We start from the raw sequence: 17,205 nt of genomic DNA, 5'->3' as shown, positions 1-17,205 counted from the left end.
ATTTCTAATAACGACTAGTCATTTAAACAAGCTTGTGCTAGCTTATGAATAGTAATACAAAGTACTTTCAGATAGAATGAAGGAGCATAAATCACTAAGTGTCAGGAAGCTTAGAAACCAGTATATCCTCAGGATTGTTTAATAGAGTACAAAGGGAATTGCCTTTAAGCTAGAGAAATCTTGTATCCAGTTGCCCACCAATGATGCTTCAAATAAAAAATTGTTCTCATATGAATCTTGGCATAAAAATTTAATTAGCAGATAAGCTCTTTCTGAGGATGAAAAAAAAAAGTGATTTCTTTTGATATAGTCACCTTCCTTTAACTGTTTACTTTTTATTTCTGTATTGCTCACAAAGACATGATCTGCCACTTTCTATACCTACTTTTCTCTCCTTCAGTAGTGATTTTCAAATATTTTTTTACCTAGTGTCAACAATTTTGGGTTGTTGTTTGCATTATGTTTCAGCATAATAATTGAGTACTTTTCTTGGAAGACATTTAGAACACAAGTAAGAGGAAAAAATAGATAATGAAATTTAATAGGTGGTGGTTAACAAATTGCTGTTATTAAATAAGGTAATAATTGTTACTGTCATCGGTATCTTTGTTTAAATTAATCTTTCTTTAGAAGATTGCAAAGATAGTATATAACAACCAGAAAATCAGTCCTCCATGGGAATCAGATACAATTTATGTTGTTTCTTACAGTTTCATCTCTTTAGAACATGTATTATTTTTCTTTTAGAGGAATTCAATCTTATGACTTTAGTACATACTTTCAGTACCATATCATGATTCCTGTGAGAATGATTAAATTGATTTTTTTTGTTTCATTTCTCAGATTTCAACAAATATACTTTAAAATGAGATTTTTTTTTTCCTTTCTCCTAGTTATATAAGAAAAGGCAATGAAGAAAATACCACAAACCTTTAACTCTTAGCATCTGCTCATAATGTCAAATGTCATAATGTCAAAATAATTATGTCTCTGGTCTAATGTGTCACATTTTCCAAAAGTGCACTGGTGCTTGTATATACTGTGATCAACTTGAAGCATAAGTGTTTGTGTATCATTTGTTCTTTGCAGTTTGAAAAAAATCCTTTGAGGCCTAGAAATGTCAAAGAATGTGTCTCTGCTTCAAGGCATTCCTTGGCATATCCATCAGCTCCCATGCTTTGAGATCTGCTCCAGAACAGTCATTAGACCAGCAGATATCTGAAGGAGTATGTCAGAAAAGATGTGACAGCCTGAAAGATGTAGTCATAGGATCATAGAATGGTTTGGGTTGGAAGGGACGTTACAGACCATCTAGTTCCAACCTGCCTGCCATGGGCAGGGATGCCTTCTGCTAGAACAGGTTGCTCAAAGCCCAGTCCAACCTGGCCTTGACCTCTTCTTGGGATGGACCATCCACAACTTCTCTGGGCAACCTGTTCCATTGTCTCAGCTACCTCATAGTGAAGAATTTCTTTTTTATACCTTTTCAAAATCTACCTCCTTTTAGTTTAAAACCATTACCCCTTGTCCTATTGCTACACACCCTGGTAAAGAATCTCCCTGTCTATTTTGTAGGCCCACTTTGAATATTGGAAGGCCACAACAAGGCCTTCTCAATAGAAGGGCTGATCTCAATCCATTTGTCACCCGGTATGTAGTGATGTTTGGGATTTCCCTGGCCCAGGTGCAGAACTTGCACTTGGCCTTGTTGAACTTCATGAGCTTTGCATGGGCACACCTCTCAAGCCTGTCAAGGTCCTTCTAAAGTGTCAGCTGCACTGCAAGCTTGATGTCATCTGCAAGCATGCTGAGAGTGCACTCAATCCCACTGTCAGTGTCACCAAGGAAGATATTAAAAAGCACTGGTCCCAGTACAGAGCCATGAGGGACACCATTTGCTACTGGTCTGCACATCTGGACATAAAGTGATTGATGGCGACTCTTTGGATGTGACATCCAGACAACTTCGTATCTACCAAATAGCCGTCTGTCAAGTCCATGTCTCTGCAATTTAGAAACAAAGTTGCTTGCGTTGTCTAGAAATCAACTTTTATTTTTCTAATTGAAGAGAAAAATATAATTTTTTCATATATACAATATTTTATTTCCTGGAAATGGTCTCTTTTGATACATTTCACTCTTTTATGTCCCTCACAAGCCATTGATTTTAAGGAAAAAGGATAAAAGTTTTCATTTTGAAGACTCTGAAACAATGTGCTTTGACATTTCTGAAATTCACCTTGCACTTTCCTAGGAGATCAGAGTCAGACTCTGGGTTTAAGGAAGCTGAATATAACAGTAAATAACCTTCTGGAAATACTAGACTCCTTAAGTTTTCAGAAGAATCTGGTTGTCCATGTAGGTCAATAATGGAAGCTTAACTATCACTACAAGTAACAACACCGTGTTTGACTTGTTTGCTCCTGTTCTTGTTATTTTCCTTTAGGAAGAAGAGGTCATTTGGGTTCTTTGAGATAGAGAGTTTTGAATCTCTTTCTAAGGGAAGTCTGAGAGTGCTCAGGTGGTGTGGGTCAGTAGTAACATGGGCTGGGGATGTGGGAAACTAAATACTGCAGAGAGATCATAGGCTACAGGGAGAAAACAAAGAACAGCTGGTCACTCATCAGAGGGGATAGAAAGAAGAATTTCCTGGAGATGCAGGAAAGTGGGTAAAGCTTGTTGCTAGATTTGAGGACTTGTCTTCATAGGGGGGAGTTATGGTTTCAGCTTTACTCTGCTTTACAAGTTGCTTTGGGCTTTTTTCTGTTTACAAAGTTAATTGTTGTCATTGTTACTTCTATAAAACCTAGTTTTGGAGGGTTGGAAGCCCTTGGCTTCAGGAAATTTACAGTAAGAAAAGCTTTGACCTACTACTCCTGTGTGCTCTGACTCCATGGGTTTAGGTAGGACCAATCTGCAGAAAGCTGGTCCCTATATCTTCTTTCAGCAGCTATTCTTTCAGTCCTAGTAAATAGCCCTGAAGTGAGTTTTATAAAGTAAAGTCAAGGCTTTCCAGGAAGTTTTATATGACTTCAAAGCTAAGAAGGCTTAAAGGACAGAGAAGGATTTTATGAAAGACAGTTTGTCGTCTTCAAAAGCTTCTGGAGCCTCCAATTAGAGTCAAAGATGACAATTCCTGCTCCTAATTTCAGTGCTGGACCAAAGATTCTTGCACAAATTATTTACTTTCTAAATAGTGATTAAACCTCAATGTTTTATTTTGATGAACTTCAATTCAAAACAATGAAACCATAACATTTTAAATTTTAAATTATTATTTTTTAAATAACCAGATGACATAAGAATGAAAGTAAAATGGTCAGTTTTGGTTGAATGAGACCAAATTTCTCATTTATGGTAGAGCTATATTCTTCTTAAATTTGACAGCCAAATCAAATACTGCGAATCTGAAATAAGAACTTCTTATGTATTTCTAAGAGCCCATGCTCTTTTAGGAGGCAGCGTCTTTTGGAGATGTTCTCTAAAATTACCTGTTCTTTCGATCTGTAGAAGGAATTGTCTGGGCTGCTTCTTTCTCCTAGCTTTGTAACCCTCAAATACAACTGTCATACTTCAAAATCTGTATCTTGAAGTTTAAAGACATTTTGTATATGATAACTGCTATATAATTTCTTCAGTGTAAAACATCTGCTACGTTATTTTTCTAATCCCATGATATTCTTTGCACACTTTACCCACAAAAATATAGTAACAGTTTTTTACAAGTTTGTGGAACGTCTATAAAGTTGTCGAATATAAACTTTAAAAAATCACTTTACTAAGTGTATGTTAATGAAGGTCATAGTACTAAAAAGCACTGATGTAGGAAAGCAGTGTATTAAAAAGGTAATCAATGCATGTTACACCACAATTAGTTTGGAGGGAAATTTTAAAACAGTAGGACTTCTTTGTGTGTGTGTGTGTTTGTCATCATTTACGTTTTTTTTTTTTTAATGTCTTCAATTGTTATTTTTCAGTTTTACAGAATTTTTGGATCCATTCCAGCGGGTTATCCAGCCAGAAGAGATCTGGCTGTATAAAAATCCTTTGGTGCAATCAGACAACATACCTACTCGTCTTATGTTTGTAAGTACTAAAGGTTTGATGGTTATTTGATAGCTGTAAACCAAGGTCACTTCCACTTGTTGAGCAGTAAGAAACCTTTCAGAAGTACAGGATGTTCCTTTAATTCTAATGACAATTGCTTTCCAACCCAGGGATGTACAAGCTGACAAAATGTAGTGAATTGTGAAGAGTTTCTAGAAAGCAATAATACCAGATTAACTGAATTTAGGAACATTGATTTTACAGTTTAAGATTTAAGCTGGTGTTAAGTAGAGGGATGCTTGATTAGGGAAGCTTTTCGAATTAGCTAATTGGGTGACCTTACTAAACCTTGCTATGCTCTTATTGGGTTAAGTGCTTAAATTTTGAAATCCAATTTGTTTTAGGCATATTAGGCACAGAGATATTTGCCTCCAGCTACTGTTTGGATCTTTCTTGTAGACAAAGCCTTTGCTTTAGGTTCTGCCAACAATCCTGAGGTCATTGGGCGTGTATTAAATATATGCCAGAGCTGCTCTGCTGTCCCTGTTCTTCTGGTTCTCCCCAGCATGGTACATGTTGACATGCAGGCTGTCTGTCTAACTGTCTGGTTATCAAAATTTGTGGTTTTTATAAAATTCACTAGTAGTAATGATTTTAAATCAAATAATCTACACATATAAAAGTGCAGTAAGATAGACCAGTAAATACATGCTAAGAAATTAGGGGGTATAGTTTGGGCTATTAAAACAAATGGGCCAGTCTGCAAAAGCTTCATCAGATGAAGTGAACATTTTTTTTTCAGGAGTGGGCACGACAGACTAGGTCAAATCCTCATACCCTTGTGTTGAAGCATCTTTACCTATGTTTTCAGTGAAGCCAGGGGTTTACTTTTGAGATAAAGAGCCTGAACTCAGAATAAATGCAAATCAGCTATGTAATTTGTCACCGTTGTAAATCTTCTTTTGTTTTAAGACATTCAGTTAGGGAAATGTGATAATTACATATGGAACAACTTGAGCATGCTTCCTGTTTGTGAGGCAACAACATATTCCAGCCTTCTAAATGAGAGGCTGAAGGCCTAGTTTTAAAATCACCAACCTATTTGTTTATTTTGCATTAAGAGGAAGCTCTGCTGTGTAGTTTTTCCAGCCTGGGTAATTTTTTTTAACTTTTTTTTTTTTTCCTGAAATGGAAGACTCCTGTTTAAAACAGCAACAACAACCAAAATGAAACATTAAATCATTGTGCTAAGAAAGGCTGAGCATTACCTTGCCAAGTGGTTTGTCTGATCTGCGTTTATAACTGAACAGTTCAAGGACCAATAGTGAATCTTTGGACAGGGGTTTGCTACAGTGATTAAACTATTATTGAAACTGGTTGGAGTGATCATTAGTCCTTTCTCTGGACTCTAGGCGGTGTCCACTGGGAAACACAGCTCTGGGATGCGAGCGTTAACATTTAACATTTCCCTGTTATCCACTTGCCACAGAGCCAGCTCTTTGTGTATTTTATGGCAGCTGGGACTTCCAGGCAGCTCTGAGTCAGTAACTTTTGTATAATTCGTGTGCTTTCTGGCTCATACCATGACATCCCAATAACTCAAGGAACAGCTTCTTAAATTAAGAAACATAGATCACTTCTAAATGGTTTGTTCTTATTTCCTTAACTAAAAAATAAAAAAAAAATCCAACCCTCACACTGATCACAAGTTCTCGTTATGTAAAGATCTCATCTTGCTACTAGTGTTATATTCCAATATTCAAATATATGGCTATGGCTAACCAGAAGGCAATCTCTCAGATTTTGTTTATGAACTGCTGTTTTTTTTTTTATATGCTGAGAGCTTTGAATTTAAGAGAAATGTTGTGAATACTCCAGATACAAGTTAGACAAGTTGACCTCTGCATTGGTAACAAGCAATCTATTAGGACTGAAAGACCTGAGCCTTGTTTTTTCTCTCTGTCTGTGGATATTCCTTGTTTAAGAAGGTGCAAGGCACTGTTAATTACTCTTGAATGCACGGACGTAAATGGGGATCCCTGCCCCAGAGTATCTTCAGAACAAAATGAAGTACTTCTACAGAAAATTAAGTATCTCACATTCTGATATCAGTGGACGATGAGAACTCCTGTGAAGGATTTTACCCCCCAGTGAAAGCTGCAGTGCAGGGTTGTGTTGGGGTAGTGAGGCTGCTTTCTGTCTTCTCCACTCTCCTGGGGTAGAAGGCTAGGAGCTTCTGCCTCATTCACCTCCATCCAGATTCTCCCTGACCCTCTTCTTGCATCAGTTCTGATTTGTTCCAGGACTCTGCTGGGAAAAGGTAAGAGTGCCACCAGCAAAATGGGAAAAAATAGGATGGCCTGCCTCTTGTGTTTCTCTTCCTTCCCATCCTTTGGTGAGACAAGCTTTTTAGCTAGCATGCAAAGTGCTGGCAAGCAGAAGGAAAGAACAGCAGGAGAAAATGCACAGTAAGGCTGAATGGAAAAGTAGGTCTAAGGCTAATGCGGTGGCCAGTGTGACAAATGCCAGTGCCAAGAGCTTTGGTATTGTATGTCTCTAGACTGCTGTGCACTGCTCTTTTCTCCTTATTGCATTGCAGTAATCCTAACAGGGAGAGGAAGACACTGGAATCCTCACACAGAGCTCTGCATGACGTGGGATAGGACTGGAGTAAGACTAAATGTAACTGTCAGTCCAGTTTGGCAAGAGTGGTGTGTGAAGGAGCAGTATTTATTGCAGGGCACGTAGGAGATTCCCTGTAGTAAGGGGAAAGCTGGATTTCTTCTGCCGCACCATTTGCAGGAGGGCTCTGAGCAAAAGCACAGTCTAGCTTCACGCCACTGAAAAATACCGTGAGGTTCTGAAGCCATACAGTACTGTAAATCACTGTTGTCCCACGTGAGAATCATGTCACTTGTGGAAGTGGGTTTTCTCAAAATAGATCGAGTGCTTCTCTGTGGGATTTTTGTAACTTTAGCGTGTCTTTGTCTTGCTAGGATGAATAATGAATGAGATAGATAGACTTTTGTCCTTATTTCACCAAAGTGAGGAAATGTGTTGGAATATTTCACTGCTGGAAAAGAAAACATTACTGAGATATATCTGAGGAGAGTTTTGCTCATTAGACTGCTGCCAAATCTGTTATGGATATGAGCCATACAGAATTATTTTACAAAATATAGGAAAATGAGTCCTTTTAAGCTAGACTTTCTTTATAAGGGTGTTTTGCTGCAGAATGATAATAAAGAAAAAAAGACACCTTCCAACTAATGCTTGTGTGTAAGGAACAGCAACCGATGTACCGCAAACATGAATATTTCTTCATCTCTCTCAAAAATCCACATGCTTGTAAAATATGAGGAAATCTGTAGTTTTACCAGATTTCTGAAGAGTAATTGTGAAGAGTTTCGGGACAAGTTGCCACTTGAATTCTGTTCTTTGACATTTTCTGCTGTTCATGCTTGTTCAAAAGGTTTCTAACTCCATTAAACCACATCTAGCAGCCTGTCAGCCTGGCTATATTTCTACATGTTCTTCAGCAATGGAATGCAGATGTTTTTCTTCTTTTCTTTCCTGGTGGCAATCCTTACTTTTTTGAATGAAACTAATAATTCTAGGTTTGCTTTAACCATTTTTATTTTTCCCTTTGTCCCTGAAAGCAGAAATTAAACTATCGCTGAGTAGGGAGAGAAATGAACATTCCTGAAGTAGTAACATAACCTAACTTAAAACTCCCTTCTGTCTCCAGGCTGTATGAAATTCAAGTGGAAATGGTACCTTTTTTGCACAAAACTTGGTGGCTTTCTTTTAAATGTAAAAAAGGGAAAGAGACTCCAGACTGCTCTAATCTGCATGGCTCATGGAGGTAGATAATCTTCTGCAGATGCAGGTGAGGGGAATCTGGTCCAAGATGCACTACCAAAATCATAAATACAGTGCATTTTCATGTTGTTTCATACGCGGCTTGAATCAACATGAAAAGCAGAAAATGAGGATTGGGATTAATCTGTTTTCTAAAAGGAAGAAAGGAGTCACGTATCTTTGATCATAACATGTCTGTTCTGAATCAGTGTCTCTGGTTTTCATTTCAGTGGGGCTGTTTAAGGAGTAAGGCAGTGTTCAGCCTCAATAAAGACAGCGTAATCTTACTCAGAGTCTGGTGCCCCCCAGTGCCACATACAACTTCATTTTTGCCTTCATTAAAAATAGTCATTTTCATTTTTTCTTCAGGAGCTAGAATGCTATTGAAATACCTCTATTTGCTTTTGAACAGATGTGATTGTGAAGAGGTTTGTAGAAAGGAATTCCAGAAAGGAATTCCGGAACTAATTCCAGAAAAGAACTAGTTACCTTACCCCAGACCTAGCAACAAGCATAAATGGGCTATCTTGCCTACCAGTTACCTTTTGAGTCAGACCTTCAACTGCAGAGGTAAAAGGGATGATGGAAGGGCCAGGAACAAAATCATACTTTCAGTGGGAGGCTACTATTGATAAACTGCCTGTTGTTATGCCTGGGAGAATGGTGTGTTTCTCTGTAGAAAGATGAATACCTGGGATGGGAGGACAGTCTGCAGTGTATCAACACTGCTCTAAGCAGGATGCTTTTGGGATAACTGAAACATTTACAGTGAATCGTCAACCATAGTCCAGTTGCTCTATGCTAATGGAGATGTTGTTCATCAAACATGTGCATTGGTGTGCAGGTTGCTTACAGGAGGAATACTGTTGTACAGTGCTAACAGTAAGAGAATATGGTTGTGCTTAACTGATGAGTTTACTTGACCTGTTCAGGTGTTGTTTTTCTGGTTTTGAACAAAATCAAGCAGGTGGCTCCACTTCTAAACTCGTCTGTTAATCATAAAGTTATGGTCTTTTAAAGATCCCTCTAAAGCCACCTCAATGCATTCAAGAATGACAGTTCAAAAGAAAAAAAAAGTAATATAGCACTCTGTATTGTCAGGAAGTTTGTGCTGGAGTCTGGTACATTGGATAGGGTCTTTCTGAGAGCACAGGCTGGTTGGGCTGCCTTCTGGAGTAATGCTTAGTGTGAAAAAGTGTACAAGATATCTGTGGATCAGACTATGAATTTAGTGAATTTTGTCTATAAATTTAGAGAATGTATAGGCTGTTGCTTTTTTTCATTTATGAAGCTGACGTTTTAAATGCAGCTCCAGGCAATTACAAATCAATTATATCTCACAATTATATTACAGTTTTAATGTATTCACTGCCCTGTAGTTACAAAGACAAATCATCCCACTTTACTTGAGGTCAGGAGTTTGATAAAGATCATTCAGCCTTCCAGTTCAAATGGAGCTAACTGGAACTAATTATTAATCAGTTGGACTGAAAAGAAATTGATGCTCTAACACATGGTATTTGTTATCTCTTACAGGCAATTTCATTCCTTACACCACTAGCAGTCATTTTCGTGGTGAAAATAATTCGGCGGACAGACAAGACTGAAATTAAAGAGGCTTTCTTAGGTAATGTGTGTTGTATTTCAAGATGGAAAATATGTGGTAGTACTCAGAGATTGATTGCAGTTGTAGTGTAAGCCTTGAAGAAAACATGTCTCCATTACAGTATGTTTCAGTGCAGCGGTGGTTGCAAGCAATCCTACCAAAGTCTCTGATTTTATGCATGCTTCTAAATGTATAAATTCTGTGCCTTAGTTCTTCAGTCTTGCTAGAAAGGGTCAGAATTTGATCAGTAAAATCAAGACCAGCTGAGAGAGACTGTCCAGATGTACCCTTTTTCTGTCACAGTTAATCTGCTGCTTACCTCTTATTTACAGTGCAGCTCTTCTAAATTCAGAATTTACAGTCCTGTGAGACTCAGCTGCTTAGTTTAGAAAATTATTTCTCTCAATGTTTTCTCTGACCTTCTCCTGGAGCTTACTGTTTCCCATTGCAAAATCTGTGCTCATGGCTCAGCTTTTGCAATCACAAGCTGATGTTTTATCTTAAAATGCCAGTGTAGCTGGATGTGCACTTAATCCTGGACCGTGAACTGCTATGGTTGTGTTATGGATGAGGTCTAATTGCAGTTGGAGGCAGCAGCTACCAGCACTGGGAACCGAAGATGCTTTTGTGACAGTGTATTTGAAACATGCCTAACTCTGGAATTCTGTGTTTTATTGGCTAATTTGCCCTTGAATTTATTGGAGCCTAGATCATAAGGTCAAACTAATACTCAGCCGTACCTTAGCTAGGCTGGATATAAATGCCACTATGTATCTGCCTTTGAATTTTTTTAGACCAGGCTGGGTTCTTGTGGCATGTTCTTTCTCCAGTTGCTCTTGCACAAGCCTGAGGAGATCCTAGTTTCAATTTGTCTGCTGAGTCATTTGTAGTAAGTTCTGACATGTCTCATAGTGATATTTTACTGACAAGTCCATTCAGTAGAGGTAACCCTGATTAATAAAAATGTATGCAGTCACAGTGCTGAGTTTTATTTTCTATTGTTTGAGAAGGAAGCTTTGGATTAGTTTCTTCATCACTTGTTCTTACCTTTTTGTTCTAAAGAGGCATCTATTTTTATTGCTGTTCTTGCCTTCTTTATGATTTCCTCTATAATGCCCATGAGTAAATTCTGTTCTCAGGTCCATGTCAGCTTCCCTCCTGTTCTCCCTGATGCCCAGATTTTAAGGAAACCCCAACCTTGATGTTCTGTTCTGCACAGTATCTCTGTTCAATACGTGCCATAAATGTAGAACTGCTTGTGGCTTAATTGTGTTCAAGTATAAAGTACATTAATAGATTTCAGTATGTTAATGTGTCTGGTGGTGTGAAGATTCATTGTTTGATACAGCCTTGCTGTTTTGCACTAAGATCTGTCACATAATGTTCCTAATGAATAATTGAGAAATCCCTCAAAAACTAAATTTCTTTACACATCATAGGTAGAAGAGATCAAAGGTTAAAAGGATGTGAAAATGCTTTGCCCTTCGTATAGCCATTAATATAAGGAAGGTGATTCCATGCACCTAGGATAAGGAGTAGTTAGTTTCCTGATGTAGGAAACTTACATCCTTTACTCCTTTCTCTTGCCTCTTTCTTTGTACTGAGTGGATTATGCGTCTTGTGGTGGGCAGTGTGATTTTTTTTTTTCTGAAGTGAAAAAAGTGAGAGCAAATGCAATTCAGCTAACACACTGACATTTGATACTTGGATTGCCACCGTTAATAATACACAACAGTGGAAGAAGCATGGTTCAGTCAGACATGCCATAAACAATCAAGATAAAGCTCAATGAAAAGGGTAAACTTTACTTCATGTCTTGGAAAGCAGATATCTCTACGTTTCCAATTTTTTTTTTTTCAAAAAGGAGAATGTAATGCCATGACAATGCTGGTGATCTGCATTTGATTTTTAGGAAACTTTCCTTTCAGTTAAGACGTGATCAACATAAGTAACTGAGAAAATACAGTTGAGAGGAAAAAGCGTGGGCATGAGTGGTCATTGTGAGCATAGGTATAGAAAGTGGAAGACCTGTTTTGAACAGTATCACTGTCTCTAAAATTTACTTGTTCCTTTATTTTTACTGGCAGCTATTGTTAAAGTCTGAGAAAAATGTTATTTTTGATTGAGGACATCCTTTTTTTTTTTTTTAACTTAAAGAGAAATAGATCCTATAACACACATCTTTATGATCTATAATATCCGCAGGCAAAGATTTTATGGAGACAGGATGAGTGCTGCTGCATCTGGGGCAGCAGTCCAAAGAGAAAATAGCTCATGCAGCTGTCACAATCAAAAATTCTATTACTGAACTGTTCTGCTGGAAATCAGAGATTTGCCTGAAATCAGTTATTCGTCTGTTGTAACGGGGAGCTACAGTACGGACTGCAGCATCAGGTCAGCTTTATACTAAAAAGAGCGCACACTGGATCCAAGTGACACTGAAGGCTAGGTAGAGATTTCCACAGGCTCTAGATGAGGTTATTTGGAAAGTCCTGACATGTAAGTACAAATAAAGAAGATCAATACAATCATACCTAGCATGACAATTCTTCTTTGTTACTCACGTTTTATTAGGAAACCTGGTTAATTCTGGAAGATAACATAGGAGGAAAATGTCAAGTTTTTTAGTCAAAACATCCACATCCTGTTGAAAGGAAAATTAAAAAAAAGAAAACATCCAGTTCTAATTTTAGTAAAAAGTCAGTTTTTAGCCTTAATGTAGGTTACTTAATTGGGTCACACACACACACATGTAAAATACATATAAACACAGGTCTATGCAGGAATTCTTGACCCAAAAAGTGTAAGGCTTTCATTGAGTAAATTACAAAACTGCTAAACATAGAACTTGATTCTCTGATAATTACTACTATTTGATGATTTATGCCTCTGCAAACGACATGGTAGGAAAGTCAGCCTTGCATTAAGGAAATAAGGTTTCTGAAGAGTAAAAGCAGAGCAAAGAACATCGTGTGATTCTTTGGGGTCTATCCTCATTCTGGTTAAGAAAATTAGTTAATAACAGTGAGTTACAAAGCTTGTTCAGTTTTCAGTCCAGTAAAGGTTTCAGTCTGTAAATCAAATGCTGTGATGCTACAATATATATCTTGGTATTTATGTTGTTGTTCATTCTGTTTTGTAGCTGTTTCTTTGGCTCTAGCTCTGAATGGAGTCTGCACAAATACTATTAAATTAATAGTGGGAAGGTAAGTCTTTTCATGTTATAAATGATGGCTATGACTTTTAAAGAAACGAAGACAGAGTTGGCAAATACAATACATCTTAATAAAACGATAACCACTGCTCCAAAGAATATTGAATTAGCAGGGGTCCCTGTAAAACTGGCCTTTCGCTGGTGCAGGTGTTGCATAATTTCATTATGTGACATCCAGCTGTGTTAGGAATGTGTATCCTTGTGTTTTATTTTTTATTGGACTGGTTGGTGGATCCAGAGAAATGAGGAGTTTGAAAGGAAAGGTGTGAGCTGAAATCAGTTCATTACATTGGCAACGCAGAAGAGTCACAGTATGTGGGAGTTCAGCTGCCAGTGCCACTAGTCTGATGAAATAGAAATCAATTGAGTTTTAATATAACCTACTGCTTGCATTTTGTATGAAGCATATTACTGAATGTGGTATTTCCAGGTAACATCAAGATCCCTGGCAGAGCAAACCTTGGAGCTAAGCAATAAGTGGACTCCTAGGTAGGACAATTTTTAGAGAAGCATAAATTTGATTGAAGGGACCGGAAAAATATTAGCAAAGAAAACTCTTTGGAAAACAATTTTTAGGTATTTTTGGCTCTTTTTCTTCATAAAAAATTCACCTGAAAAGTATGTAATTAACTTGAATTTGTACACCATTTAATTGAGTCCAATTCTACATTTGTTGTTTAGCTTCACCTGTTTTGTAGCACTGAGGAAGCAGTATTTGTGCTTGTTTGTGATGGACTCTCTGCTACAGTACTGTTGCCCTGATAATAATGGTACTTGGCACTTTTGTTTTAAGAGTGCTTCTGAAATGTAATTAAGAACGTCTGCATCATCTTCTTCAGGCAGACATGAGCTCATTTTGCCTGCACTGCAAGCCAGCTAGTTGCTCTGTCAGCTTGTCTCGGAATGCGGTTGGTTGCCTCGTTTCTTTTCAGGGTTTATTAGCACAGGATCAGTATGAAACCAGCCAAACCTACACGCTACTCTTCAGCTCAGAGCAGGGTCAAAAGAAGTTCAGAGGTTTGTTCAGTGCATTTAGAGAGGCAGCATCAAGGTTGGCAATATAATTTAGTGGCTGTCGTCCTGTTCTCAAGCAGATGTGTCAGCAAGACTTGTGCAACTTTGTGGGGTTGCTACACTATTTTGCTCTGCTGCTGGAAGTACTGTGCAAGATTGCTCTAGGTAGAAGTAGCCTTGCATATTCATTTTCAGAACAGAGCTTCTGTGTCCTCTTTGGGATGAAACACACTATGAGAAGAGGCAGGCTACAACTCCCACTTGAATGCACTGGAAGCCTCCCTTATAGATCCTGCCTGAAAAAAAAAATTGTCTTGATTAGATTATTCCAGGAAAATGAAGCATTTCTGGTTTTGTGTTAAAGCAGGAAGAAATAAATGTACTCTGTATGTAGTAGGCAGTAAATGTAATAATCACTTTGAGGTTTATTTGTTACTACAGCATTTTATATTTTTAATGTCCATGGTGTTTTTTGTAGACCGCGTCCCGATTTCTTTTACCGCTGCTTTCCAGATGGAGTAATGAACTCTGAAATGCACTGCACAGGTGATCCAGATCTGGTGTCTGAAGGCAGGAAAAGCTTTCCAAGTATCCACTCTTCCTGTAAGTTCGTTTACATGGAGTACTACTTTAAAATAAATAAATAAAATGTACTATGTTTTGGAATTACTCTTCTTTTGTTAGATGGTGAACCTGATTTTTGCTGCAGGGTCACTTCTGTCTTTGGTTAACTCTGCCAGAAATTTACTTCTGGAAATAAAATTGTGAGCCTGTTGACCCTTCTTTATCTCAAGAACCACGTGACTCTGCTGAGAGCCATAGCATACTGAGAACATCAGTACAGTGAAGTACTATTCAAGGTTAAAGAAAACAGTGTGATTCTGAAGGGCTACCTGCAAACCTCTTTGTGCAATTATTGTTTATATAGTAAATATTTATTTTGTTATATTCCACTGAAATATGAAATGTGGCAGGGCATGTTGGACCGACAGTTTTGAAGAGGTGTAGTTGATGCCTTTCAAGTACTAGATCTATTAAACCAAAGTTCAAGTCACAAAGACAGTTCAGCTACTTTTATCTTCAAAATTTCATTCATTCAAAAAAAAAAAAAAATCCATTACTAAAGTGCTTTTCTTCATAGGAGGTTGTATGATTGGATGTGAAAGGAAGGAACGGACAGAGATCATGGTGCATCATTTTGGTGCTATTTGTCATAATGAATTGCATACAAAGACGGATTCAAGAAGTCCCTATAGCTCTAGAAGCTATAATAATATGCCAGTAGAATAATGATTCTTTCATTCCCTGTTTTCTTACTCCCTTGACGATATCTTTCTCTACAGACAACAGTGGATGAGATGCTTGTCTGTGTGGGCGTTTATTTTATCCTGAGGGGTACTTATATGTCCGTGTTCAGCTGTCTACTGCCACTGGGCTACTTTGCCATGGTGCAGGCAGGAGTGAATGGTGGCAGCTCTGTTCCCAGCACAAGTAAGCAGAAGAGAGTGAGTAGAAAGTCCTGATTTTTATGTCAACGTGACAGTACTGAAGTAGCAAGAAATGAGAGAAGGAGAGTTTGGGGCATTGTTGTTGCAGTCCTTTGTTACTCCATTTGGCTGTGGGATGGTCCATAACCTAGGTCTGATGGTTTGTTTGATCAGCTGCTCCTAGCTAGTGCTGTATCTTGACAGATGTTTAGGTGATTTTTGAAAACTCGTATGCCTGATATATTTAGTTATATTAACTCAGATGTTTACAAAGGTTCCTTTCTCTGTCTTGAGGAGCTTACTTCTAGGGTGTTTTATGTCAGGAGGTCCAATAAAACTTCTTGTGATGTGTAAAATAATTAGATTACTGTGTTTCTGTTTTTTGGCTGATATAGTTTGTTGTCTTGTGCTGTTCTGTTTCAGAAAAGTGCCAATTGAGTACCAGTAAGTCCTACCTCTGGAATTTGTTTTCCTGATCTTTCAAAGTAATAACTTCCCGTTGTCTAATTGCACAGTTATGCATTGGAAATGAGTTGGGTAATGAGATGAATGAAATTCTGGGCTGCTCTTGTTCTCTGTTCCTTATTCAAGTCCCAGAACAGATAAAGGTGTAGTAAATGTTTGTCGCTATCTTATAACCTTTGTAGCCCTAAACAGTAAACCAACTGAGCTGTGTCAACTTCTTTTTTATGGGCTTTGATCCACATTAGAGGGACACTAACAGGTTATATCCTATGCCATTTAGAACAAATGGCATTTATTGCTATTTTCAGACTGTCTTCAGATGCTGATTGTCACACTTAATTGCAATCCCCTTGGCTAAGTATTTCTTCTCTGTATAACAACAAAGGCTTAAAGTAAGTACAAGTATAGACTGATGTACTGAGAATTTACAGGTTAGCCCACAACAGACATCAAGTGTTAGAGTTGCTTGCTTTACAGAAATGCAACAGTTTACTCTCTGGAGCTGCAAAGTGTAAGCTGGGGAGGACACCTGATGTGCTTTTGTTTTTGCTAAGACTGCAAACACTGTGTATGTAGCATGCTCTGGTTCACTCTGGCCCACATCCCAGTTCTCTTACCAAGACTGCTTGTCACACAGCAAAGTGCATTGTCCCTGTGCCAGTAAAGCAGCTCACAGAATGCGTACTGAGGTGTTATTTTTAACTGCCATTGGTTTTATAAGCACTGAGTTATGTTACTGCAGCTCACACAAAATTCAATAGGAGCAGTGGGTTTAGATCAAAATTATGAGAATAGCTTTCTCCTTCACTGACTAATACAATATTAGCATGTGGCTGAGTTGACTATATTTCCTAGTACAAAGCCTTTTATTACAGTGTGATGAGAATGAAGAGATTATGTATATGGTGGTTTTTATCTGTTGGTAAGTGTATGCTTGAGTGAGGAAATTCTGCAGTTGCTTGAAGTACTTGACTGTTTGAAGCCTGATGTTATAATATCCAAGTCCCTGACAAGACCATGTGTTTTGAAGCCTTAAAATCCACACATATTTTAGTCTTACTATAGAGAATTAAACAATTGTAAGTTTATATTCTTACAATGCCACCCACTGCTTCTTCTGTGTAGTAGAATTATTTAGATAACCAGGTTTTTCAATAATATTAAGAATAATTTATACTTGTGATAATTTATTTTCTTCCTGTTACTTCATCCCCCACTAGATTGAAGAGTAGAAAACATTATTATGGGAAACACGGCATTATACTGCCTTTCTGGATGTATGAAGCAATGAGGATGTTCAGGATATAACAACTTATGCTTAGAAATTTTGCTATAGTTCTACATTTTCAGTCTTTTGCTTTGTATAATGTGTAAACTATAACTACTTTGCTACCAACTCCCTGTGAAAAATTATCTCAATTTTAAAAATCATTCCTTTCTGCCTTCTTAACATACTTTTAATTGTAAGCTTTCCTTCCATAAACTCAGTCCAAGATTTTTTAAGAAATCTG

The 17,205-nt window shown here is 37.7% G+C and overlaps 1 protein-coding gene across 1 annotated transcript in view; it reads left to right on the top strand.

The window, feature by feature from the left end:
* PLPP4 (phospholipid phosphatase 4) overlaps positions 1-17,205 on the top strand; it is a 60,144-nt gene that overhangs the window by 15,879 nt on the left and 27,060 nt on the right. The window contains exons 2-5 of the mRNA XM_048058247.2: positions 3,978-4,086; positions 9,445-9,535; positions 12,657-12,720; positions 14,221-14,345. Coding sequence (XP_047914204.2) covers positions 3,978-4,086; positions 9,445-9,535; positions 12,657-12,720; positions 14,221-14,345 — 389 coding nt within the window. The remainder of the gene's footprint in view (positions 1-3,977; positions 4,087-9,444; positions 9,536-12,656; positions 12,721-14,220; positions 14,346-17,205) is intronic.

This window comes from Anser cygnoides, chromosome 7, assembly GCF_040182565.1.
Source record: "Anser cygnoides isolate HZ-2024a breed goose chromosome 7, Taihu_goose_T2T_genome, whole genome shotgun sequence".
NCBI classification, from domain to species: Eukaryota; Metazoa; Chordata; class Aves; order Anseriformes; family Anatidae; genus Anser; species Anser cygnoides.
Note: the sequence above shows the minus strand (reverse complement) of the source record. Positions and strands in the feature narration are given on the sequence as shown.